Genomic DNA, 25,853 nt, shown 5'->3' on the forward strand with positions numbered 1-25,853 from the left:
AATACTCTTTATAAATAGGAAAAATTAGGTAATGGGCACTTACGTTTGTTAAGGAAAAAGTTGTCATTTTTTTCTTGAATTTGTTTTCAGTTGCAGCATATTTACCCCATTCAGCGATGAATCGAAAACCATGCATTAATAGTAAATCTTATGTCTATCTCTCTACTCATATAATCATATATGTCCATTTTTAGCCCATCAATTAGAATACGAAGTGTCATTCTTTTGTTTAAAACTCTTTTGTAGCTTCTCCACGAAGGTCCTGAGGGTGGTATAAAAGTTCCCTTTTCCCTCTGCTTCTTGCCTTGTCCTCCTGCACCATTTCTTCTCATTCCCCCACATGAGATCTCCATGCTGCCTCTGGCTTCTATCTTCCATAATCCAGATTTGCTCTTGCAATATTTTCTGTCATCGATCCCATTGTCCACCCAATGAATGATCTGCTTCTGTTCTAAGCATTTGCTTAAGGCTTTCTTCCCCCATGAGGCTTGTTCCCACCCTCTGTTGTCCCTCAAACACAGAACTGATCAGTTCCGTCTCTGTGCTCCATTGTACGTTGCACCTTGCTGGTCGGTGTACCTGGTGCACTCTAAGTTTAATATGTGATCGTTGAAGGGACTGCCTTAGGCCTCAGAGTATTTGCAATTCCTAGCCAAGATTTTGAAATATAGTAAATACTCAATAAATATTTGTCAATAAGTGAATGAATGAATGAATGTTGTAACATACATCAAAAGGCAGTTTATATCTTCTTTGTATTGTGATGTATATATACACACATATATACATATATATTCATGTATTCTAAGGTTAGCAATAGGTAAAATGATGGAAATGTAAATAAATTTAAAATAAAGAAGGAAAACAAGGCAAAATGTATCTGTTATACTATCCTTATGAACTTCAAATTTATAGTTTAAAAAACACATGCACACCATCAACCTAATATTTAATTAGAAATATTTAATGAATCAATTCTTAGAAAATGCAAGTATATATTAACTTGCATATGAATTGCCACTTTCACCCTCAGAGGTGTTGTTTAGTCTGTTTTCATCACTAAGCATTGCTTCGTTGCTTGTCAGACCAGCAACTCCCCAATATTAGTAATACTGTTTAATAAGAAATAGGTAAGACTAACGGTGCTTAGAGAGTAACTCCATTTCAAAAACCTATCAGGGTTGCATTTAAAAATACACCATGGTAGTCTTCTAGTGAATATCAGTGAAGGTTTACTTCCTATTACCTAATTAATACAAAGCTATTTTTTTAAAATCATGCATGAGATTGTAGTGAACTATCAATACTATGATGAAAATGAAACTCTGGTCACATTATAAGGGTCTTAACTCTTGGTGCACAATCTTATATTGCAAGGGATATATTAAGAATAAGACAGGAAAAAAGCCTACATGGAAATGTTCTATTATTAGAAGTGAGTTTTTTGGTTGAAATTCCATGAAGACTTTCTTGTGTGAATGTTCTTTGAAGTTGAACACTTTCTACTTACAAAAACTGGCCACTATAATTAGCTATGTTTCCATTTTAGTAGTGACCTCCTTCACTTTATCTTAAATCATATAAAGATGTGAGGCCATTTGTGAGGTAAAAGATTTACTCAGAACAAATCTCTGACATGTATATCATCAGTTTGACAATCATAAACCCACCAAAAGACACCCTTGGAGCATTTTAAAGGCAATGTAAGAATTTATTTCCTTTTTGTGGGAAGAGATAGGATTTTTCTCTCAATTATGCCCTGGGAGGAAATTTAGAGTGTATTGGAGTTTAAAAAGAGGATAAAAAATTAACATAATGTTAAGAAATATGACTGCCAATTTTAGCACGTGCACACATACACACGCTGCACAGTAGAGTAAGGGATGAAATGGAGGTTTAGTGGCTCACACTTCTTAGTTATAATCTCAACTCTGCCACTTGCAAGCTATGTCGTCTTGGACAAGCTGACCTAATATCCCTCATACCCTTTTTGTAGGAATGTGTGAGGAAAAAAATGTATGAAACGGATTGAGAATCACCTAAGGTCTAGCTGAACAGAAGTCCTACAACTAAGGACATACAGAAGAAGCCACATGGAGTCTGGGATGAGGGGCAGAGATGTAGAACAGCCTGGTCCCACACCCACATATAACTGTTAAAAATCAGGAGGGATATCTCGGCTGTAGAGGTACCTTCTGAAGAGCAAGGGGACCCAGCCCCACACCAGCCTCCACACCCACGATTCCAGTGCCAGGAAGAAAAGTTCCTATAACTTCTGATTGTGGAAACCAGTGGAGATTATGGCTGAGTAAGATGGAGGGTGGATACAGTCCCAGGCATTCCTCTTCGAGGGCCTGCTCATGAACTTGCTTGTTGATGGACTCGCTCTGAACTCCAGCACTGGGGCAGCAGCTTGAAAGGTGCCAGGGACACATGGGGAAGAATTGAGTTGTTTGGCTACAGGATGAGGACTAGAGGGGCAGCTTTCACCTAGACAGAAGTGTTGGCAGAAGCCCTTTGTTGAGCCTTCCCCACACCACGCATGCAAACACAGGCAGGTGCAATATCTGAATCTCTATCAACCTAGCTGACATTGTTCACCCTGGTGATTCCCTGAAACTTCACCACTCCCAACTTGTAGGTCCACCCAAGCTGCTTCCAATGGCTTTTCCATATAAACGACCTATCTTGGTTCATGCTGTAGACTTTCCTAAAATCAAACTCCAAACAAGTAGCATCTGCCCTCAGTGTGCCCTGTACCTCTTGCTAAATAGGCCCAAGCCAGGCACTAGTGGCAGCAAGACTCGCTTTCCAGCTTAGTCTCTCCTAGGTACCTCCAGGCCCAAGGCAAGTGGCGGCCATCTGTGGATTGCTTTGTGGCTCATTCTAGGTGTCGTTGGGAGGGCACAGGCTACAGCTACACGTGGCCTGTGGCAGGACCCTCCCAGGCGGCCATGGGGCTAGTAAACCTGCCCAGCCAGAGTAGTACCCAGCTGCCTCCATAGACCACACCCCCAAAGGGCAGACTGAGCAGATACCAGAGTCCTGCTAAAGTGAATCTTGATCTGTAGGATCAGCCCCTGCACAACAGTACCACCACTGTAGTCATGGCCAGTCCTCACAACCAGTCAGCCTGAAGCCCAATCCCTCCCATTGACATCCAAACAGAAACCAAGGCTCAACTACAACAGGAGGACACACACAACCCACCGAAGGCACACACCTGCAGTACCTAGCTCAGGTGACAAGGGAGACTGCACCACTGGGTCTCACAGCACACCTACTACATAAGGCCACTCTACTAAGACCAGGAGACATAGCAACTCTATTTAATACATAGAAACAAACACAGGGAGGCAGCCAAAATGGGGAGACAAACATGTCCCAAAGAAAAGAACAGGTCAAAGCTCCAGAAAAAGAACTACAAAGGGAGTCAAGCAATCTGTCAGATGCAGAGTTCAAAACATGGATTATAAGGATGCTCAGTGATCTCAGTGAGAACTGCAATACAGAGATAGGAAACATAAAAATGGAGATAGAAAACATAAAAAAAAAGTCAGAAATGAAGACTACAATAGCTAATATAAAGAATACATTATGTTAAGTGAAATAAGTCAGACAGAGAAAGATAAGTTCCATATGATCTCACTTATTTGCGGATTCTAAAGAAAAGAATAAGTGAATGAACTAATCAGAAACTGGGAGACAATGAGGAAAAACTGAGGGTTGCTAGATGGGCGGGGGGAGTGGGGGGTGGGGGGGAGGGTGAGGGGATTGGAGGGCAGTCGGTGACCACAGGATGGCCACGGGGTTTGAAAATTAATCTGGGGAACGTAATTTGGTGGTTACCAGAGCGTAAGGGGGTTGGGGGGTGGGGGATGAGGGTGAGGGGGATCAAATGTACGGTGATGGAAGGGGAGCTGTCTCTGGGTGGTGAACACACAGTGTGATTTATGGATGATGTGATTCAGAATTGCACAACTGAAATCTATGTAATTCTACTAACAATTGTCACCCCAATAAATTAAAAAAATAAAAAAATATTAAAAAAAAAAAAAAAAAAAAAAAAAAAAAAGAATACATTAAAGGGAATCAACAGTAGTTTGGGTGAAGCAGAGGATCGAATCAGCAACTTAGAAGATAAGATAGCAGAAAACACCTAACCAGAAGAGCAAAAAGCAAAAACAATCCAAAATAATAAGGATAGTTTAAGGGGCCTCTGGAACAACATCAAGCATACCAACATTTGCATCATAGGGGTACTGGAAGGAGAAGAGAGAGCGCAAGGAATTGAAAACCTATTTGAAGAAATAATGACAGAAAACTTCCCTAACCTCGTGAAGGAAAAAGACATACAAGCCCAGGAAGCACAAAGAGTCCCAAACAAAATGAACTGAAAGAGGCCTACACCAAGACACATCATAATTAAAATGCCAAAGTTCATAGACAAAGAGAGAATCTTAAAAGCAGAAAGAGAAAAGCAGTTAGTTACTTACAAGGGAGCTCCCATAAAACTGTTAGCTGATTTCTCAAGAGAAACTTTATAAACTAGAAGGGATTAGCACGAAATATTCAAAGTGGTGAAAAGAATGGACCTACAACCAAGATTACTCTACCCAGCAAAGCTATCATTTAGAATTGAAGGACAGAAAAGAGCTTCCCAAACAAGAAAAGCTAAAGGAGTTTATCACCACCAAACCTGTATTACAAGAAATGTTAAAGGGCCTTATTTAAGAAGAAGAAAAAAAGATCAAAAATAAGAATAATAAAATGGCAATAACTACATATGGTAATCTGTCACCAATTACTTTAAATAAATAGATTAAATGCTCCTATCAAAAGTCATAGGCTGACTGAATGGATAAGAAAACAAGACCCTTACGTATGCTTCCTACAAGAGAATCACTTCATATTGAAAGACTGAAAGTAAAGGGATGGAAAAAAATACTTTATGAAAATGGAAACAAACAAACAAAAAGCTTGGGTAGTGATACTTATACCAGACGAAATAGACTTTAAAACCAAAGCGATAGCAAGAGACAAGGACCCAGTAATCCCACTTCTTGGTATTTATCTGAACAAACCCAGAACACAACTTTGAAGGGACATGTGCATCGATATGTTCATTGCAGCATTATTTACAAAGGCCAAGATATGTAGTCAACCTGGGTGTCCATCAATGGATGAATTGATAAAGAGGAGGTGGTACATATATACAATGGAATATTACTCGGCCATAAAAAATAATGAAATCTTGCCATCTGCAACAACATGGATGGACCTAGGGGTTACTGTGCTGAGTGGAGTAAGTCAGACAGAGAAAGACAAATGCCATACGCGTATGATTTTACTTATATGTGGAATATAAAGAACAAAATAAGTGAACAAACAAAACAGAAACAAACACAGGTAAAGAGAACATTTTGAGAGTTGCCATATGGGAGGGGGTTTGTAGGGAATGGGTGAAAAAGGGGAAAGGGTTAAGAAGTGCAAATTGGTAGCTAAATAGTCACGGGGATATAAAGTACAGAATGAGGAATATAGTCAATAATATTGTTGTAACAGTGTACAGTGTCAGATGGGTATTAGATTTATAGGGTGATCACTTCGTAAGTTATATAAATGTCTAATCACTATGTTGTACACCTGAAACTAATATAATACTGTATGTCAACTGTAATTGAAAAATTAAAAAAATATTTAAAAGATGAAATTTAAATTTAAAAAACTGTATGAAACACAGTGTTTGACACATAGTACACTTTTAGCAGCTCTCGTTAGTTAATATTACTATAGCAGTTAATATCATTATAGCAGTGTGTTGTCATTTTTAGCACACCTAAGGATTTCAGCAGCATTTTCTCATCTTTGCACAGACATGGGGCTTGGCTGGGCATTTTTGTTTGTGTGTTTTGCTTTCCTTTTCAATTTTTCCACATTATGTTTCAATTGCATAGAGGGATATCAAAATATTAAGATTGATTTCATGCATAATTCCGTTTTTCAGGATGATTATCAGCTTCTTATAGTGTATTTTTTCATAGTAATTTAAGAAAAATGTACTAAAGGATATTTAAGTGAATTTAATTGGATATACTACAGTTGACCCTTCAAGCAATAATATTTGACCCTGAATACTGACCTATCTTTTAATTAATGAATTCACACTGCAAATAAGTGTGAGGTAAATGATAGAATTTTATCTTCAAAATGGTCTTTCTAAAGTGATTTTTCAAAGGTGCATGTAATTAGAGATCTAGTTCACTAAAAAAGTACCAAGGAGAAGTAACCACGAAGAATTTAGAGATGAACCTGGTTTCTCTCCCCCATCGCTTTCTTTCTGTACGACCAAGTGTAAGTCTCATCCAGTACTTAAACTCTTCATTATCTCATTGTAGGATGAAGAGATGACAATCACGGTGATGGAAGGACATACTAATAGGAAACATTTATATAAAGGAAACATTGTGACTTTCTAATGCTCATTCATCAGCAGACTAAATCTAGGGCAAATTTGGTAGCCTGAAGGAATATTTTACTTTCTGCAGGTGCAAAACATGGACATATCACGTGGCATGCCACCTTTTCCTCAGTTCATCTAGCAAACACCTGCTTAGAACTCAGAGCTCTAATATCTGGGCTGCCCTAATGTCAGCCATGTTGTTTGCCAATGAAAATTTCATGAATTAAGATCTTTATGTTCATTTTGTAAGGAGATTCCTTGTAATACCAAATGCAGTCTCCTAAGCCTGTCTATGTGCTAGTGCCTTCTGAATAGTAGCACCAATTTTTTGTGATCTTCGGAACTATGTGTCTTCAACTGAAGAGTAGGGACAGGGAAAGAAAGGTGTTAGTGTTAATCATCTGTCTGCATACCTGAAACGTTGGTAAAATTATTGACTGTTTGTGGTCATTTTCTGAAGATACAGAATTTACACTGGGTACACTTACAAACAATTTTAAAGGAAGAAAGAAATATCCAACCCTCGCAAAGTGCACTCTGAATTTGCCCTTGTTAACATTTTGCAAGATTTTTTAAATTACTTTTAGAATTCTTTATCATAGCAAATGAATTAATACTTATAATTTTAGGTTTGTTTCTTTCATAATTATTGTCCCTGAAGTTGGTGAGTGTGTGTGTGTGTGTGTGTGTGTGTGTGTGTTTTGCACAGATACCCAGTAAGGCACAGGGTTAGTCTTATGGACTTAATATCATGGACACTTTTAACCTAAGTGCCTACGTCCCACTGGTATTTATGATAAGAACTGAAGAAATAATGGCTCTCATGAGTTTATGCTGAGCGCCCATAAATTGCAAGATACCCCGCTGTGTCATATATGATTATAGTAGTTTGGTTTCAGAGGACTCCCAGCTCCGATGGGCTGAGAGAGAACAGATACAAACACAGTATATAAAGGAAACAGTGACATAAAGACACGTACACACAGCAGTGCTGGGAGGCTACAGGGTAGGAGAGGGAGGAAGAGAGAGATGGATTAATCAGGAGTTGCTATCTGGGGAAGATTGCCCAGGCCCTGACTGACGCCTGACATTGATTAATCGATACTCTATCCTAGTGTTTAACAAGTGTTCCATCCAGAAAGTCTTCTGTAATATTTAACTTCACTTCCTTCAGCTTCAATGTATGCACATTTCTTTTGTTCTCTCTTCAAGAGAGCTAGACAGCAGCCAGTAACAAAGCACTTTATATTCACATATCTAAACAAGGTTTTTCCCTGTTTGTTTTTGTTTTGTTTTGTCATACTTCAGTCCTTGCCAACTAAGGAAAAACAAATGTTTAAGTTTCTTAAATGATTTTATCATTTCTCGGGTTTATTTGCACTGCTTCATCGTTAATAAGCCTTGATACTGTGCTTTAGGTGTTTGCTCTTTGGAAAGAAACTTAATGATTTTGACAATGATGTGGAAAGAATTATTTGCTTTCTATTTCAAAACAAAATTTTGGATCCAAAGCCCCAAAGAAAATCCTGTTAAATAAGAATTTTGTAAAGTGAAATGAACATTAGGATTACTGAGATTATTGATGCTAACAATAGTATTTATCCATATTACTCCTATTCATGAATCATACTTTTCATTATGGCATTTTACTTTTTTGACAAACAGAAAGTTAATGTCTGTTTTTCTATATACCCAGTAGTATTACAGTATAATTTTAGATTTTTGATACATTTTTAAAACTTTAGTGTGTTTCACAAAGACTTGTATTTCTTTTCTCTGAATTAAAAGCTACTTGTTTGTGCCCCTATGTACCCTGCAGAAATTGATCTGCTATACATGTGGAGTCTCCAAGGATATAGTTAAATTTAGTAATTTTGTTGCTAACTGTGAAGTTAATGTGCACTCTATGTGTTCTTTTCCCCAGGAAACTGAAGTAGCAGTTCAAGCTAAACAGCCGGATGTGGAAGGGATTTTGTCTAAAGGGCAGCGTTTGTACAAGGAAAAACCAGCCACTCAGCCAGTGAAGGTAATGAAGCAACCTCTAGCAAAATCCATTACCTCGTAATGGGTTATGCTTCCCCTGTTCTATATTTGCCATGGACGTGGTCTATTTATAATCAATGAAATAACTTGTAAAGAAATTTTGGCCATACTGCAATAGCGGAGGCAAACCTGCCTTTTTGATCAACATATCCTGTTTATATATTGTGATCTTAAGGCTATTAACGAGTCATTGCATTAACGGACTCATTTCTGTCCTGGTGCGCTGCTAACGATACAAAAAGTAGTCCCACCTTCAAGGTAGATTAAATTCTGTGAGGCTTTATCGCTTTGCTTGCCAGCCTTGATGCTTTTCAGATTGTTTGGCTTAATTCAAATCAAGCTACTGCATCATACTGTCTGTCTCCAACAGCTGTAAAGAATCTCAATATGGTCCATGACCTTTCTTTTCTCTGTTGCTCTTTCTTATTATGAAACAGGAATCGGCATTTGGGCTTCAGTATTTTACTGGGTCAAGAATGTTTAGTGAAATGTCATGTAATTGCTTCTCTCTTTGGTGAAAAAGCTGTTGTGGAAGAAAGCTTTCTACTTCTTTCCCTTCCTCCTGTGCATTTTGAAGTCTAGGACACATGCATTCGCAGGCTGTTACATGAGGAGAGAAATGGAAAGCCAGCTCAGTTTTCAAAACTAGCTAAACAATGGCTTCCATTTGCAAATGAGAGTCCAGTGATAGATAGACATTAGGTATTACCTTATTTTCTGTACCTGACCAAAATTATAATGGCTTCCATTATGATGAAGGTTCCTGCAAGCTTGTAATGGTGGCTGTTTATTGATCAGTCCTGGTTTCTCTAGCTAATGTTGCAGGCTGAGATTCAGTGAGCCTGACCCTCATGTTTAAAACTGCTCTAAAATAGTGCAGGTCAATAACCTCATCATACAGAACTAGTTTGTCCTCACAAACAACATCACCATGACTTAGACTCTGTCTCTAAGGTCACTGCTTATGCTTGGCCCAAGCGTCATGTCTAGAAAATTGTGTGTTTTCCTCACAGTTTACAGGGGGCTTTTCTTTAGGTGAATTTAAAGTTTTAGCCTAAATGCAATATCTAAACACCAGATATTGAAAGGCACAGATTTCTCTGTAGATATCAGTAGGCATTTATTCAGGAATACGTTGCCTCACTCCTAACATCTGAAAAAATAATAATAATTGGAATCCAGTTCCAAGCCTGGTATAATTTTCATAAAGTAGCTGTCTATTCATTATTCAGGTTGGAGAGTTCCAGAAGGTCCTGAACGCAGCAAATTTCAGGGTGTCTGTTGATGCTCTAAAGAAAGCCAGTCCCCAAGCAGACATCTTTCTGTCAAATGGACCATTTCGTAGGTCCCCTCTGTCTACTGTTCTTTGATCCTCTCAGGGTTTGGTACAATTGTTACAGATTACAAATGTACATTTAAGTTGGCTTTTACTATTATTATTATTATTATTACTATTATTAGTTTCAGATGTACAAACAATGTAATAGTTACACATTTGCACCCCTCACAAAGTGATAACCCCCCACCCCCAATCTACTACCCCTCTGACTTTGTATATAGCTGTTACAATTCTATTGACTCTATTGCCTATGCTGTACTCCGCATCCTGTGACTATATATATATATATATATATATATATATATATATATATTTAATTCTGGTTGACTTTCAATATTATTCAGCTTCAGCTTCAGGTGTACGGCGCAGTGGTCAGGCATCTACACAGTCTATGAAATGATCCCCCTGATCAGTCCAGTGCCCACCTGGCACCCTACATAATCTTTGCAACATTATATATTCCCCATACTGTATTTCACATCCCCGTGGCAATATTGTGGCTACTAATTTGTACTTTTTAATCCCTTCACCTTCTCCCCCATCCCTACCCCCTCCCATCTAGCAACTGTCAGTTTTTTCTCTATATCTCTGAGACTGTTTCTGTTTAGTTTGCTCATTTATTCTGTTCTTTAGATTCCACAAATAAGTGAGATCATATGGTATTTGTCCTTCTCAGTCTGGCTTATTTCAGTTAGCATAATATTCTCTACGTCCATCCATATCATTGCAAATGGTAAAATTTCATTCTACTTTGTGGCCGAGTAATACTCCATTATGTAAATGTACCACAGTTTCTTAATCCAGTCGTCTACTGATGGGCATTTCAGTTGTTTCCATATCTTGGCTATTGTGAATAGTGCTGCAATAAGCATAGGGGTGCGTATATATTTTCGAATTAGTGTTTTGGATTTCTGTGGATAGATACCCAAGAGTGGAATTTCTGGGTCATAAGGTAGTTCCATTTTCAATTTCTTGAGATACCTCCATACTATTTTCCATAGTGGCAATCCCACCCACAGTTCATAAGGGTTCCTTTTTCTCCACAACCTCTCCAATACTTGTTTGTTGATTTATTGATGATAGCCATTCTGACACGAGTGAGGTGGTATCTCATTATGGTTTTTATTTGCATTTCTCTAATGATTAGTGATGTTGAGCACTTTTTCATATGTCAGTTAGCCATCTGTATGTCCTCTTTAGAGAAATGCCTCTTCATGTCCTCTACCCATTTATTTAATTGGTTTGTTTAGGGGGTGTTTTGGTGTTGAGTTGTATCAGGTTTTTATAAATTTTGGATATTAACCTCTTAATAGATGTATCACTGGCAAATGTCTTCTCCCGTTCAGTAGGTTATCTTTTTGTTTAATTGATGGTTTCCTAGCTGTAAAAATACTTTTTTGGTTTGATGTAATCCCATATGTTTATTTTTTCTGTTTTTCCTGTGCCCAAGGGGGTATACCTCCTTACACCATACACAAGAATGGATTCGAACTGGATTAAAGACTTAAATGTAAGAGCTGAAACCATAAAACTCCTAGAAGAAAACATAGGTAGTAAGTTTGCAGACATTACCTTTAGTAATATTTTTGCTGATATATCCCCTCGGGCAAGGGAAATTGACTTTTACTTTTGAGACTTTGTAAAAAAAAAAAAAAAAAAAAAAAAAAAAGAAGGAAAAGTCTTAATTGAAGGTCAAGGAAGAAATTTTTATTTTCGTTGTATGTAAACCATCCACCAGTTGATCTTAATTTATCACACCACCACTCATACCCTGAACTCCTGGGCCACTTTGAGATCAGAACTAGAATCTGCCATGTCTGAGCATATCTGCTTTCTACTGTCACATTAATGATGTAAAAAGGGAATTACCTTTATGAAATCAAACAAAAAGCAAGGAGGTATTAACTTTCGCATCCCTGAAAACCATTTGTAGAGTTAGCTCTCTTCTTTCTTTCCTTCTTTTCTCATTCCCTTCTTCCCTATTTCCTCTCAAGTCAACTCATTCGGGAGAAGCCAAGCTTAAGTAAAAACTCATTCCTGTTCTACCATTTATCTCTTGGGTTTGGAGAAGATTAAACATATCAAGTTATAGTAACAAATGGGCAAGATTGATGTGGGAGGTTGGGGGTGTGGAGAATAGTTGATTCACATGAAACTTTTGATATAAGCCGTGACCTTGGAAACACTTGAACATTATCGGGGGCTTGTGGTAGCCTGAAACAATAGAGGCTCCAAAATGACCTCACAGTTTAGAACATGAAACCCAGCAAAGAAGGTTATAAACTATGGCAACTATTTTAAATCTCTGCATGGATCAAAAACTTCTTTTTAAAGATTAGGGATGCTTTTTCTGAAGCGTGATCCATTGCTCTGATAGCACATAAACAAAGCCTATTTTCAACTTTGATTTTGTATATCAAAATTTTTAAGTTATGCTCTTCCTAATGCCTTTTCTCCTTAACTGTCAGATTTCTCACCCCTTCAAAGAAGTGAAAAGGGTCCCAGTAGCCTGCAGTACATTTTCATGAAAGAAATTTGGTTTTGTTTTGAGGGGGAGATATATTTTGAGATTGTAACAATTACGAAGGAGAAAGTGATATTCTTAAAAAAGAAAATGCAAATCCTTCACAATGTGTATATAAGAGTGAGTATTTAAATGGATAATTAGTGCATCTACTGCTTGCAGACATTTTAATTAAAGACACATGGAGGAATGATTCTGTTGCTTAGGAAATTAACTGTCTATTGGCACCTCCACATTCTGTATCAGACAACCTGTCTGTTCAGCTCCTGTGCTCACCTCCCAAGCTGAGTCCGATTTGGGACCCGGGCTCATCCATGTTCAGTTATTTTTTTCCCCTTTTTCTTCATTTCATCAACTTCTCTAGGATTTCTTTAATTTTCAAAGAAGGTGAAATTTCAGTTTTGGGGTTTGTTTTTTTGTTTGTTTGTTTGTTTGTTTTGTCATCCCTGACTAACCAACTTCTTCTTTATTTTCTTTGAGGACTTCCTATTAAAGGCCAAATATATATTATGAGACATAAATACTACTAGTGACATAAATATAGCGCTAGATCTCTGATGCAAAATTACTGGAAAAATCTCAGAATAGTATGATCAAAGATAGAAGCATCTTTGTTTTGCTTCCCCCTCTTTCCCCCTCTTCCACTTTTCCTCCCTCCCTCCCTCTTTTCCTCCCTTCCTCCTTCCCTTCCTCTTTTCCTTCCTCCCCACACACCACACACATACAAATACTTTTATTTCATTTGATTTATATATTGTTTGTTCATCTTAACTTGAGAAATTGTTGAATATTGATTGGATAAGTTAGATAAATTGTTTAACATTTGTTTAAGTTATACCTTTGGTAAAATATTTTGCAATAACACTATTGATTAAATCATTTAATAGGTTCCATTTTCTACAGAGTGACTAGTTCCTCAGTAGCACCCAGTTTAGCAGTTTGAAAGCAACAAAAACATCTTTCATCAGGCACAACAATATTGACAAATGCAAAAACATAATAAGGCATTTGTTATTTGCTTTTTAATATTTTTAACTCTTGAACTTAAGCATTTAGATGACATTTTCTTCTGTTCATACTCATTCTTTAACTTCGAGCACTACTGTTTCTGTTAAATTTTTTAAAGTGTGTGTATGTATTTTAAAATACTTATATCACTTCTCATATATTAGAACTCGAGAGGATTAATGAAATTTTAAAAGTCTTGGTTATTTGCTGAAGTGATAAGATGAAACAAGTTGCTTTGCCTTGCTTTTAGATTATCAAAAAAAATTTGCTCACATGAATCTAAGAGTATGTTTTATTACTACTTTTGAATTATTTTGAAATGTAGCAGAAAAAGTAGTTGTTCGGAGCATTCTGTATTTGGCCCAAGGTTTCCACTACAACCTTTAACACAAAATAATTGCTGTAGACAAATGGTCAAGAGAGCAATTATAACCTTCTAGGCATCATTTCCTCAGATATAAGCTGCAAAATGACAGCATCATTAGTCATTTTCAATTATAGTCAGTCATAACCAGGGATGTTTCATTTTCCCAGCTGTTTTGTTGTTAATTAACTAGATTAAGCTGTTTAATTTTTTTTCTCAACAAGTTTGTTCTACTGCCAACATCAACATCATAACATTTCTAAAAACTTCCTTAGGGTTTATATTTTTGTCTGATAATTTTTAATATATTATTCACAACAGAAATGTGACTGAAGATTTATATGTGGTATAGCAGGTTGAGTGATATCTCCTTGGTCAAAGCATTGCCCAATTAAATATAATTATGACAGTATTTGGATTTTATAAATTATCTACAGGCATATGATCTAATTTACCTGGTGTAGCTTGTTTTCTCTTGTAATATCAGAAATCAATAGAGAGATAACAGACATAAGTCAGTCCCCCAAAATGTATAGGTCCAGTTTGACTGACATGCGGTGAGCACACTTTCCATGTCAATGATGATAGGAAAAGTTGGAAGAAGAATTACAGAAAGAAACAATATTAGAGATTTTATAATTGATTAATACATGAGTAGCAGAATTTCATTTTTAAAAAATACAAGTTATCTTTACAACTGAGGAAAAAGTCTTATACGATGACAGGTCGGTTGATTAAATGCTAATCACATATGCTTGAATATAAGGAGAGCCCTCACTTTCCCACTGAGAGAATAAAACTTACAATAGATTTTTGAGCAACTTGTAGATATCAACATTTAGGAATATGGATGAGATTGCCAAATGTCTAATTATATTTTATTTCTTCATTGAGTATCACTTCCACGTTTGAACTCTCACAGTTTATAAGATAACACAATGATTAGAAAATTGCTTTTGCCACATTTACATTTTATGAAGTAAGTTGATTCACACTCTTCATGTGTATATTCCAGAATTTTAGGGGTCACCATCTTCCTCCTAAGTTATGTGGAATATGGCATTGTTTGAATCGCCCATAAGATGCTGTTAAAGCTCTCTGTCCAAAGACAATTAGGGGCATACCAATAATCAAAAACTTAGGATTCTTTAGCTTACTGCAGCAAGGGAGAAAGCTTCCCAAAGAGACTGTGGAGCATCTCAATAAGAGGGCATTGGAAAGAGCTGCTCACAGAGTTTGGCTGGCTAGATGATTCTAAGGAGAAATTAGGAAAGTGGAAGCCATTTCTGGATTAGATGCTATCAGTCAGTGTGGTTCCCTTTTCTCCACATCCTCGCCAAAACTGGGTTTTTGATTTATTGATGCAGTCATTCTTTTTTTTCTTTTTTTTCTAATTATTTTCAGGTGTACAAAACAATGTAATAGACATTTACACCCCTCACAAAGTAACAATCCCCTCCCCCAATCTACTACTCCTCTGACTTTGTATATAGCTGTTACAATTCCATTGACTCTATTCTCTATGCTGTACTCCATATCCTGTGACCATTCAATATTATTCAGCTTCAGCTTCAGGTGTATAGCACAGTTGATGACAACCATTCTGATGGGTGTGAGGTGATAGCTCATTGTGGTTTTACTTTGCATTTCTCTGATGATTAGTGACATTGAGCACCTTCTCATATGTCTATTAGCCATCTGTATGTCCTCTTTGGAGAAATGTCTATTCAGGTCCTCTGCCCATTTTTTAAATTGGCTTGTTTGGATTTAATTGGCTTAATTGGCTTGGTGGGAACCCTCATGCACTGTTGAAGGGTTTGCAAGTTGGTGCAGCCACAATGGAAAACAGTTTGGAGATTCCTCAAAAAATTAAAAATAGAACTACCTTATGACGCAGTAATTCCAGTTCTGGATATTTAGCCAAAGAAATCCAGAACACTAATTTGAAAAGATATATGCACCCCTATGTTCACTGCAGAGCTATCTACAATAGCCAAGATACGGATGCAACCTAAGTGCCTATCAATAAATGATTGGATAAAGAAGAGGTGGTACATTTATACAATGGAGTATTACTCTGCCATTAAAAATGAAATATTTTCATTTGCAACAACATGGATGAACCTAGAGGGTAATATGCTAAATGAAATAAATCAGACAGAGAAAGACAAATGCCATATGATCTCACTTATATGTGGAATTTAAGGAACAAAATAAACACACCAGGAAAAAAAAAAACAGAAACAGACTCATAGATAGAGAACAAACTGATGATTAGCAGATGGGAAGGAGGTTTAGGGGGCTGGGTGAAAAAGGTGAAGGGATTAAGATGTACAAATTGTGAGTTACAAAATACTCACAGGAATGTGTGATTAGTACAGCATAGTGTGAATAGTATAGCATAGGGAATGCAGACAATAATATTGTAATAACTATGTATAGTGCCAGGTGGGTACTAGACTAATTGGGATATGACTTCATAAATTATATGAATGTCTAACCACTATGCTATACAGCTGAAACTAATACAATATTGAATGTCAACTGTAATTGAAAATAAAATAAATAAAATTTAAAATTAAGTAAAGACACAATGTGGTGATGGGGTGTCTTAATTTTTATCTAGAAGGTGAGGGGATTAAAAGAGGGAAGAGCTGTCACTGTTAAAGAACAGTGCCTCATATTAGTCATTTTTCTTATGGCAGAGTGGCCTTGTCTTTGTCTCATTCCAAACTTGTCTCTGGAGTAGCCTTATCTCAAGCTTGTTTATTTTCTGTGACTTGTTTTGTGTTCATTTGGGACCCTCACGCCTAGCTAGCTGCCACTTACCAGTGGGCCGTTTTTCACTTCCTCGATGGAGTTTTTATCCCCAACCTCACTGCCCATTCACAAAATATTAGGAGAGAGAAACTTCTCATTTTTCTTAGATATACATTATTTATCACCCCATCAAAATAAACTGTCTTTAAAAGACTTGTTTACAATGGCCTTCACCACTGTTAAGTGTGAGGTTATATATACCCTAGGAATAACTGCCAATGATTTATCAACTTTCTTTATCTTCTTTTTTTTAATTAACCAATTATGTCAGATGACTTTCATAAGCATCCTAAAATTCACATCTCTTGAGGTTATTTCAGGCTACTGTGCAACTTTGTTGTTCAAAATAAAACAATTGAGATACAAAAGACATAAAATTCTAAAAGGAGTTGACTCCTTTCTAAGGAAATATTTGCAGGTTAAGTTTCAATTTAGACTTAGTAGCTCATGCTGGAACTGGGCAAGCATTTTATATATTTGACTTTCACCTCTGGTCTGCAGTTGTGTTTAATTGCACTTATAGAGACATAGATGTTTCAATTACAGTATTCACATGCATGTCTGTGTATATACAGCCATAGGTGGATTCATATATTCATGTGACAGATAATTACATGCCAAACATTGATACAAGAGAGAAATACAAGATTTTTAAATTTTGGAAATCCGAAACTCAAGAGATTAAAATATATATTCCATTTTAAATTTAAAAAGGAAAGCTACGTTCAGAAATCATTTTTGCTTATAATTAATTTCTGCTCATCATAAAGAAGAAATTTCACATTGTTTGATATAATTGTACTAACATTTAATGACCACTTCCCAGCAAATTTTATACAATAGAAAATAATGGTCAGCTGCAAAAGTCGCCAATCATGAAACTAAGTTGGCCATTTAAAAAAAAATGATCTCAAAGCTTCTCCCTTTGGGTAAAATATGAATCCATTATGATTGTTGAGTTTTGAGCTCTTGTGAAGAAAGCTGGGGATCTGCAATTTACTTAGCATATTCAAGGTTTTTTTTCTATATTTACATGTGTTGCAAATGCTTTATTTTTTAATTTTTTTTTGAATTTTCAATTACAGTTGACATACAATGTTATGTTAGTTTCCAATTTGCAATATAATAATTAGACTTGTATATAACTTACCAAGTTATCATGCCAGTAAGTCTAGTACCCACCTGACACCATACATAGTTATTACAATATTATTGGACATATTCCCTATGCTGTACTTTACATCCTTGTGATTATTTTGTAACTACCAATCTGTACTTCTTAATCCCTCCCCCCTTTTCACCCAGCCCGCTCAGCCCCCTCCCACCTGGAGATCTTCAGTTTGTCCTCTGTATCTGTGAGTTTGTTTCTGTTTTGTTTGTTCGTTTATTTTGTTTGTTTAGATTCCACATATAAGTGAAATCATATTCAAAGTTTTAAAATTCTGGAAATCTAATCAAGAATAGGACTTGATAACTATTACCCCACTGATTTTTATATTGAAAGATGTTGGAATTTAGACATATATTTGGTTCCCTTAAATTCGGTTAAAGATTATTGACCTGATTAGCGAATCATTACCTTTTACAGATTTTTATTGAGCGCTGCTTAAAGTTTATTATGTAAAGAATGCTGCATTAGTTGCTGCAGCCAAACATTTCTGCTACCTGAAAGAACTGTACAGCCTAACAGAAGAAAATGAGAGAATACAAAATATGGGTGCACGGCAGAGGACCAAAATGCAAAACCAAACCAAACAAAAAAGAACTTTCATAATCCATAAATAAGCAACTTCACCTCTAAAGTACAACAGATATTTGAAGTTGCAAGACTGTTTTTGTGACCACCTGAATGAAAATCTATAGCCATTTTATGTGATGTTATTTGTTAATAATTATGAGAGTTTTCAGAATGTACAATTCTGAGCTTACTGCATTTCTGACACTTTGCAGTATCCTCAGATGTTTATGGTACATTCAAGGTACTACTTACTTTTTCAAATCTCTGCATTTGAAATTACAGTAACACTTATTTTACTCACCTAGAAATAACAGTGGGCAAGATAACGCTTGAATAAATGAACAGAATGTTCAGAATTTAGGTATTAATAAAAGGAAATTAAGTATATACACATGTTATTTTCAGCGTAACCAAAACCTAGTCCTTTAAGCATTGAAATATTTTCATTTCAACTATTTCAGTGAAAATTTTTATTGACTATCTTCTGTTTTGCTTCATTAAATAGGCATAATAACGAACCAACAATTTTATAGTACTTTACAGTTCACAGAGTTCTTTTCACATAAAATAATCTCATTTAGTTTCTCCAACAAAGCTAGGAGTTAGATGGTAGTGTTTTATCCATGTTTCAAGGATGATAAATCTGAGTGACCTATCTGATTTGCCAACAATCACACAACCAGTAGTAATGAGTTAGGACTGAAATCCAGGACTTCTGATTCGAAAACACAATGTAATTTAAACTTTTCCTAATTTTCAGGGATGTCATTATCGGCATCAATTGTTGATGTATTTAATTATGTAATGATGGACTTATATACATGGAATATGAAGTTCAATGCAGATCACTCTTTCTTCAGTTGAGACTCAGATGAAGTAGTTAATTTGCTTTTAGAAACCAGGTTGTAAGATAAATGCATACGTTTAAATATTAGACTCAAACTCAAGGCAGTGAGATGCTTACACTATCAGAAGAAAGTAGAACCTAAGCCAACTGTAAGGAACAGCAAACTCCATCTCTCCTCACCCACTCACTCTGGAGCCATATGCGTATTTGGTAGAATAGTCGGCAGATCACAGCAGGAGTTAAATCAATCTCTAATCAGTATCTGTCTCTCTCTGTCTCTCTCTCTCAGCAAATATACATGTAAGTGACTTCCTGTAAGTTAAATGATGTATGATGATACTTTATCACATGAGGTACTGTTATCCCTTCAATAAATGACAAAGATCATTACATTTTCTAGTTATCTGCTTTTGTATTTATGGTCTTATCCCTATTATCTATCCTTTGGTTATCAGCATGCTTACTGCTACTTGCTCTTAATATTCTGTCCACGGGAAGTGACTGCAACTTTGGAGGAGAATCAAGAGACCAAATATACGTTAATTCACTAGTCTTTTATAATATTTAATTTTCAGTGTTTAGCTCTCATGTCAGAATGGAAGAATATCTTCCATATGACATGACTTTCAATGGTGGTTTTCCTCACTTATTAGAGGCATGTTTTGTTTGCTTTTGGATTCAAGGCTTTTGCTTACATAAATAAAAAGAGTTACATTCATCGGTATGATAGTTAATGTTTAACAACACGCACTGTGGGGGAAAAAAAATTAAAAGCCCGGATTTGGCATAACGTTAGACACAATACACATAAATAACTTTAAGAGCATAATGACAGTTATATTAGGAAGTGATAAATTTTTAGTATTTATGCCTTTGACAACTTTTCAACAGAATTACCATGTTTCCCCGAAACTAAGACCTAGTCGGACCATCAGCTCTAATGCGTCTTTTGGAGCAAAAATTAATATAAGACGCAGTCTTATTTTACTTTTTACTATAATATCAGCTCGGGTCTTATACTAATTTGTATTTATAATTAGATTATATATAATTGGATTATATATAATTTTTATTATAATTATAATATAAGACCGGTTCTTATATTAATTTTTCCTCCAAAAGACTCATTAGAGCTGATGGTCCAGCTAGGTCTTATTTTCGGGGAAACACGGCAACTCCTATAGAAAATGATTTAAGGGCCTATTTTCTTATTTTTGTCAAGGATGGTGCACATCTAGCCCATTGTAGGTGCTTAGGTAACTCATTAGGTAGAATGGACGCCTTAGGCTTGGTTTTGGACGTCCGCATCAGCATCAACTGGAAAATTGTTAGAAATGCCAGTTCCTGGCCCTCAGCCCCAAGACCTGCTGACTCTAGAAGGCCTCTTGGTGATTCTGATGACCCCTAAGAATGAGAGCCACCATTCCACGGTATTAGGGTTCATCTTCCCCCACCCCCAATCCATTGAGAAGTTTTGCCCTAGGACCTTAAGGCCTCTGCTTCCAGCCAGTGGGAAAGGAAAGAGAAACCTCACTCCTTTTTCAAAAGCCTCAGCCCAGAACTGACAGATGGTACTTCTGCTCATATTGTATTGGCGATAAGTATAGTCATACCCCCTTATCCAGTTTCGCTTTTCACGGTTTCAGTTACCCATGGTCAATTGTGATCCCAAAGTATTCAATGGAAAATTCCAGAAATAAACAATTCGTCAGTGTTAAATTCTGCACTACCTTGAGTAACATGCTGAAATCTCATGCCATCCTGCTCTGTCCTGCCCAGGGTGTGAATCACCCCTTTGTCCCCTGTACTTACACTGTATATGCTCCCCACCCGTTAGTCACTTAGTGACCCTTGGTTATCGGGTTGACTGTCACAGTATCACAGCGCTTGTGTTCGAGTAACCCTTATTTTACTTAATAATGGCCTAAAGCCATTCACATAACTTTTCTTACAGCACATGGTTATAATTGTTCTATTTCATTATTGTTGTTGTTAATCTCTTACTGCACTCCAATCTATAAATTAAACTTTACTGTAGGTATGTACATATAGGAAAAAACACAGTATATATGGGATTTGGTACAATCCATAGTTTCAGACATCCACTGGGGGTGTTGGAACATATCTCCTGTGGATAAAGTGGGACTGCCGTAATCCTATGGCTAGCCAATGGAGTACTGCTGCCAGCTTGTATCTGCTCATGAGGACCTACTGTCAAATTTTCAGGCATTTTGTGAGCCACTTGATAACTTGAAAGCAGCTATGGTGGGAGTATTTACACCACATAAATTGGCAAATATTAAAATCAGGGTGTTCCCTCCCACCCCGCCCCAGAGAGCCAGTTATTAAATGTACACCAACAGGAAGCTACTGACCTATACAGACTTGGGTGACTCCGCTGGGAGTTCTGCAGCTTCAATGCCTCTTCAAAATTGTCCCACTTTGAGCTACATTGAGCTTGTATACCCTCACCTTGAATGAGGGCTGGGAAGGACATGCCCTTGGGCGAGGCAGCTGTGTGCAGCTGGGATAGTCCCTGATGAGACTGACCACTGAAGGAGGTCTACTGACATCTTTTCCACCACTCGAGACAAGAATCCATCCTTGATGTAGACGCTGAGTGCCATATGTGTACCACAGCCCCTCCTTCCAGGAGATTCTAAGATAATTTATCTGGGGTGAACCAGGATATCACGATATATTTAATGTTCTCTGGATAATCCACATATACAGACATGCTCGATACTGTTTCAGAGTGAAGCCACTTGCTGAGATGACCCTGTTTTTTTTGTTTGTTTCTTTGTTTTGCTTTTATTAATGTCTGTACTCCACTTCCTTTAAATGAAATTGTGCCTGGAGCAAGAGCCTGTATGCAGCAATCGCTGACTATTTCTAGGCTGGTTGGCTAAAATAATTACGGTACCTTTGAAAGGAATTCTACCTAGAAAAATTCATTGAGAAGTGAAATACAGTAGAACTACAATAATGTATTCACAAAATGAATTAATAACTTCATGAATTAGTTATCTTCAAGATGTCAGTCAAATAAATAACAGGTGTGCTTTTTTTCTATTAAAGAGGAAGTTAGAAGATCTGAGCTCGGAGTGGAAGGTGGTAACCCATTTGCTTCAAGAGCTGAGGGCAAAGCAGCCTGGCCCAGCTCCTGGACTGGCAACTGTTGTACCCTGTAAGTATTCTGAATCCCATTGTCTTTGTCTGTAGCCATTTGCTCAACAGTACAATAGTGAGGTGATCTCTGGGTGAAAGGGAAATTTTATTGTAATTCTGAAAATATGAATAAACCTTAGTGCTATTTACTATACAAAATGTCTTAGAGTAGGTTCCTTGGAAACAGACCCTGATGCAGAGTGTTGGATGACAAAAGTATATAGGAGCGTGTTTTCTGGAGATGCACCTATGGTGAAGAAAGGCACACGGGAGTAGACAGCGAAAGAGGCTGAAGGGTGATTTGACTGCTGCAGAGGCCTCAGCACATTTCACGGGAGCCTTAGAGCCTGGCTGCTCTGCAGAGCTGTCTGAATTGCAGAGGAGAGGGCCTGGTCTGTGTATTCCTAAAGCAGCCAGTCGTTGCTCATGGGCTGCACACTAGGACAAAATGGAGACGTCCGAAGTGTTTTCTGAGCAACAAATGAATAAGACAACAAACAAACAAAAACTCATAGACACAGACAACAGCTTAGTGGTTACCAGAGGGTAAGGAGGGGTGGTAGATAAGGGTAAAAGGGGATCAAATATCTGGTGATGGAAGGAGAACTGACTCTGGGTGGTGAGCACACAGTGTGATATATTAGATAATATATTACAGAATTGTGCACCTGAAATCTATATAATGTTACTAACCAATGTCACCCCAATAAACTTAAGAAAAAAAGAAGTGTTTTCTGGGGTCAAGGGCAGTTAGTAGTAAGGAACACCACTAACAACCAATACTCCCAACAGCAGGGATGGCTTTGTTGTCCCTTGAAGAGGGTATCAGTTTGGAGCGCCAGAGTCCCCACTAGCACTAAATACATGAGGGATTGCGCTCCATGAATCCTACATCATTGAAGTATAAACATTGCACTTCAAATGTGCCTGTACGAATCCCTGAAACCACAGAAACACAGTCCTCCTAGCACCTCCCCCTGTCCCGTTTGAAAACAATTTTTTTTTTTTAATTGGGGAAGGGGAACAGGACTTTATCAGGGAACAGTGTGTATGTACTTCCAGGACTTTTTTTTTTCCAAGTCAAGGTGTTGTCCTTTCAATCTTAGTTGTGGAGGGTGCCGTTCAGCTTCAAGTTGTTGTCCTTTCAGTCTTAGTTGTGGAGGGCGCAGCTCAGCTCCAGGTCCAGTTGCCGTTACTAGTTGCAGGGGGCGGAGCCCACCATCCCTTGCGGGACTCGAGGAATTGAACTGGCAACCTTGTGGTTGAGAGCCCACTGGCCCATGTGGGAATCAAACCGGCAGCCTTCGGAGTTAGGAGCATGGCGCTCCAACCACCTGAGCCACCAGGCCGGCCCCTGAAAACAATTTTGAAAGCTCTTTCATTTTGAGTTCAAGAAAAAGAAAAATGGGCCGTGACTACCACAGACCTAGGGGAGGAATGTTGCTTCATGTAACTATAGTTTCAATTTTTATTTTTACTGCATATTTTCAGTCTATTTTATTTCTATTCACTTGTTAGTAGAAGAAATGCATACAATCTCACGGCAGTGTTAACCCTGGCTCAGGTGAAAGGAGCCCGAAAATGTCTTTGCTGTACCAGTTCTATAATTAGGCAGAACTAGAAAACATCTTTGTTTTGTTGTTGTTGTTTTGCCTTATCTACTTTCCAGTGATCAAATAATTTAAGTATTAAAGCATGGTGACTGGTTCATCTAGTAAAGATGATTTTTATTTTCTATCAAGTAGAACTATACCACATTGGAAAACCAGGATAGCACAATGATAATTCAGTAGAAGGCACAGATAGTTCTTGGATTAAAAGAGGCCATAGGCTCTGGGGACAGTGTCTCATGCCGCCTGGGGTATCTGAGCAATCATCAGAGTTATACTTAATGACACTGGAGACTTGAAAAAGATGTTTAAGCATTCTTTTATTTATTTTTTATGTCAATCTGGAACACTAAAATTGCTGGGTTAGGGTTTATAGTCAACTAATTATATCAGGTTTATTTCTTTTTATGACCTGTAGTTTTTGGTTTCCTCAGCACATATGCATAGTTTGTCCCTATCTAATTATTTATTTGTATTTGTTCTCTAGCTTTCTCTCATTTGTTCAGCCTCAAACTTTAACTTTGTAAAGAGATTGGGTTCCAATGATTTGTTTATAAGTGTGTTGAACTTGGAACACAATTATGGGTCTATGTCCTTATTTAAGCCACTTTACTCCTGGTGGAAAGGTTACAAAGCCAGAGCACAGAAATCTCTTTCACCTATAAAGTGCCTAAATGTGACAATAATGTTTCTAATGGCAAATGCATTCAAAATTCCAGTTTTGATTTATAGCAACATATATAATTCATCCATTTAATAAATGTTTATTGAGTAACTTCTATATATTGGGTATACTAGGTGCTCAGGATGCAACATAGAATAAGATAAGTTCCTCCCTCCATGAAACATATATTCTGGTTGGAAGAAAAAGATGCTGAGCTAATAAAGAAAAAAAATATGTACTGTCTTGATATTGTTAAGTATTATAGAGTGTAATTCACAGATTGATGTCAGATGGGCACTTAGAAATGCAGTATCAGGACCCACCCCAGACCCAGTGAATCAGAATCTGCATTTGAATAGGATGCCCACGTGATTTGTGTGCACACTGATGTTTGAAAAACAGTTATGAAGAACAGGAAAACAGGAGAAGAAGCAAAGGGGAGTGGGAATGAGGACATAACTGTTTGGTCAGGTTACCTTTTCTATGGAGAACATCAGAAAGCTGTTGGAAGTGAGGAAATAAACCATGTGTATGTCTGGGGGAAAGCATGCCGGGAAGAGTGGGAAGAACCACAGTGAAGGCCTTGAAGTGAAGCAAGTTGGAGGAGTGTCAAGGAGACTGGGAAGACGAGAGCAGAAGACAAGGGAATGTGTGGCCGAAGCGGGGGAGGACATTTTTCATAGCTCCTGCCCCACTCTCCTCTCCCCGACCTAAGAGTCTCATCTCCCGCTGCCACCCCTTGCCTTCATCCTACTGCCTCCACGTTGCTGCCAGTATGGAGCTTCTGGGAATGGTCTCAGCTCTCAGACACTTGTGATAGTTGGGAGCGTTCAGGCCAGAGCTGGAGAAGAAGTGAGGGGGAAAGGAATTTTCTCAGAACAGGGGCTTTTCGTCCCATCTAGCCAACTGACCAGAGCTGGGCATAAAGTAAAAAATGTTAAATGCACAAACGTTGAATGAAAAGAATCAATAGAGATTCAAGTCGATCCAGAGCTACTTTTTTTTTTAATTAAAGTTTATTGGGGTGACAGTGGTTAGTAAAATTATATAGATTTCAGGTGTACAATTCTGTATCACATCATCTATAAATCCCATTGTGTGTTCACCACCCGGAGTCAGTTCTCCTTCCATCACCATATATTTGATCCCCCTTACCCTCATCTCCCACCCCCCACCCCCTTTACCCTCTGGTATCCACTAAACTGTTGTCTGTGTCTATGAGTTTTTAGAACAAGACAAACAAATAGGAAACAGAGCTACTTTTA

The 25,853-nt window shown here is 37.4% G+C and overlaps 1 protein-coding gene across 6 annotated transcripts in view; it reads left to right on the plus strand.

The window, feature by feature from the left end:
- DMD (dystrophin) overlaps positions 1-25,853 on the plus strand; it is a 2,143,628-nt gene that overhangs the window by 1,425,149 nt on the left and 692,626 nt on the right. For all 6 annotated transcript variants that reach the window (XM_033109718.1, XM_033109734.1, XM_033109713.1 and 3 more), the window contains exons 49-50: positions 8,388-8,489; positions 22,225-22,333. In XM_033109718.1, coding sequence (XP_032965609.1) covers positions 8,388-8,489; positions 22,225-22,333 — 211 coding nt within the window. The remainder of the gene's footprint in view (positions 1-8,387; positions 8,490-22,224; positions 22,334-25,853) is intronic.

This window comes from Rhinolophus ferrumequinum, chromosome X (assembly GCF_004115265.2).
Source record: "Rhinolophus ferrumequinum isolate MPI-CBG mRhiFer1 chromosome X, mRhiFer1_v1.p, whole genome shotgun sequence".
In the NCBI taxonomy this organism is placed as follows: Eukaryota; Metazoa; Chordata; class Mammalia; order Chiroptera; family Rhinolophidae; genus Rhinolophus; species Rhinolophus ferrumequinum.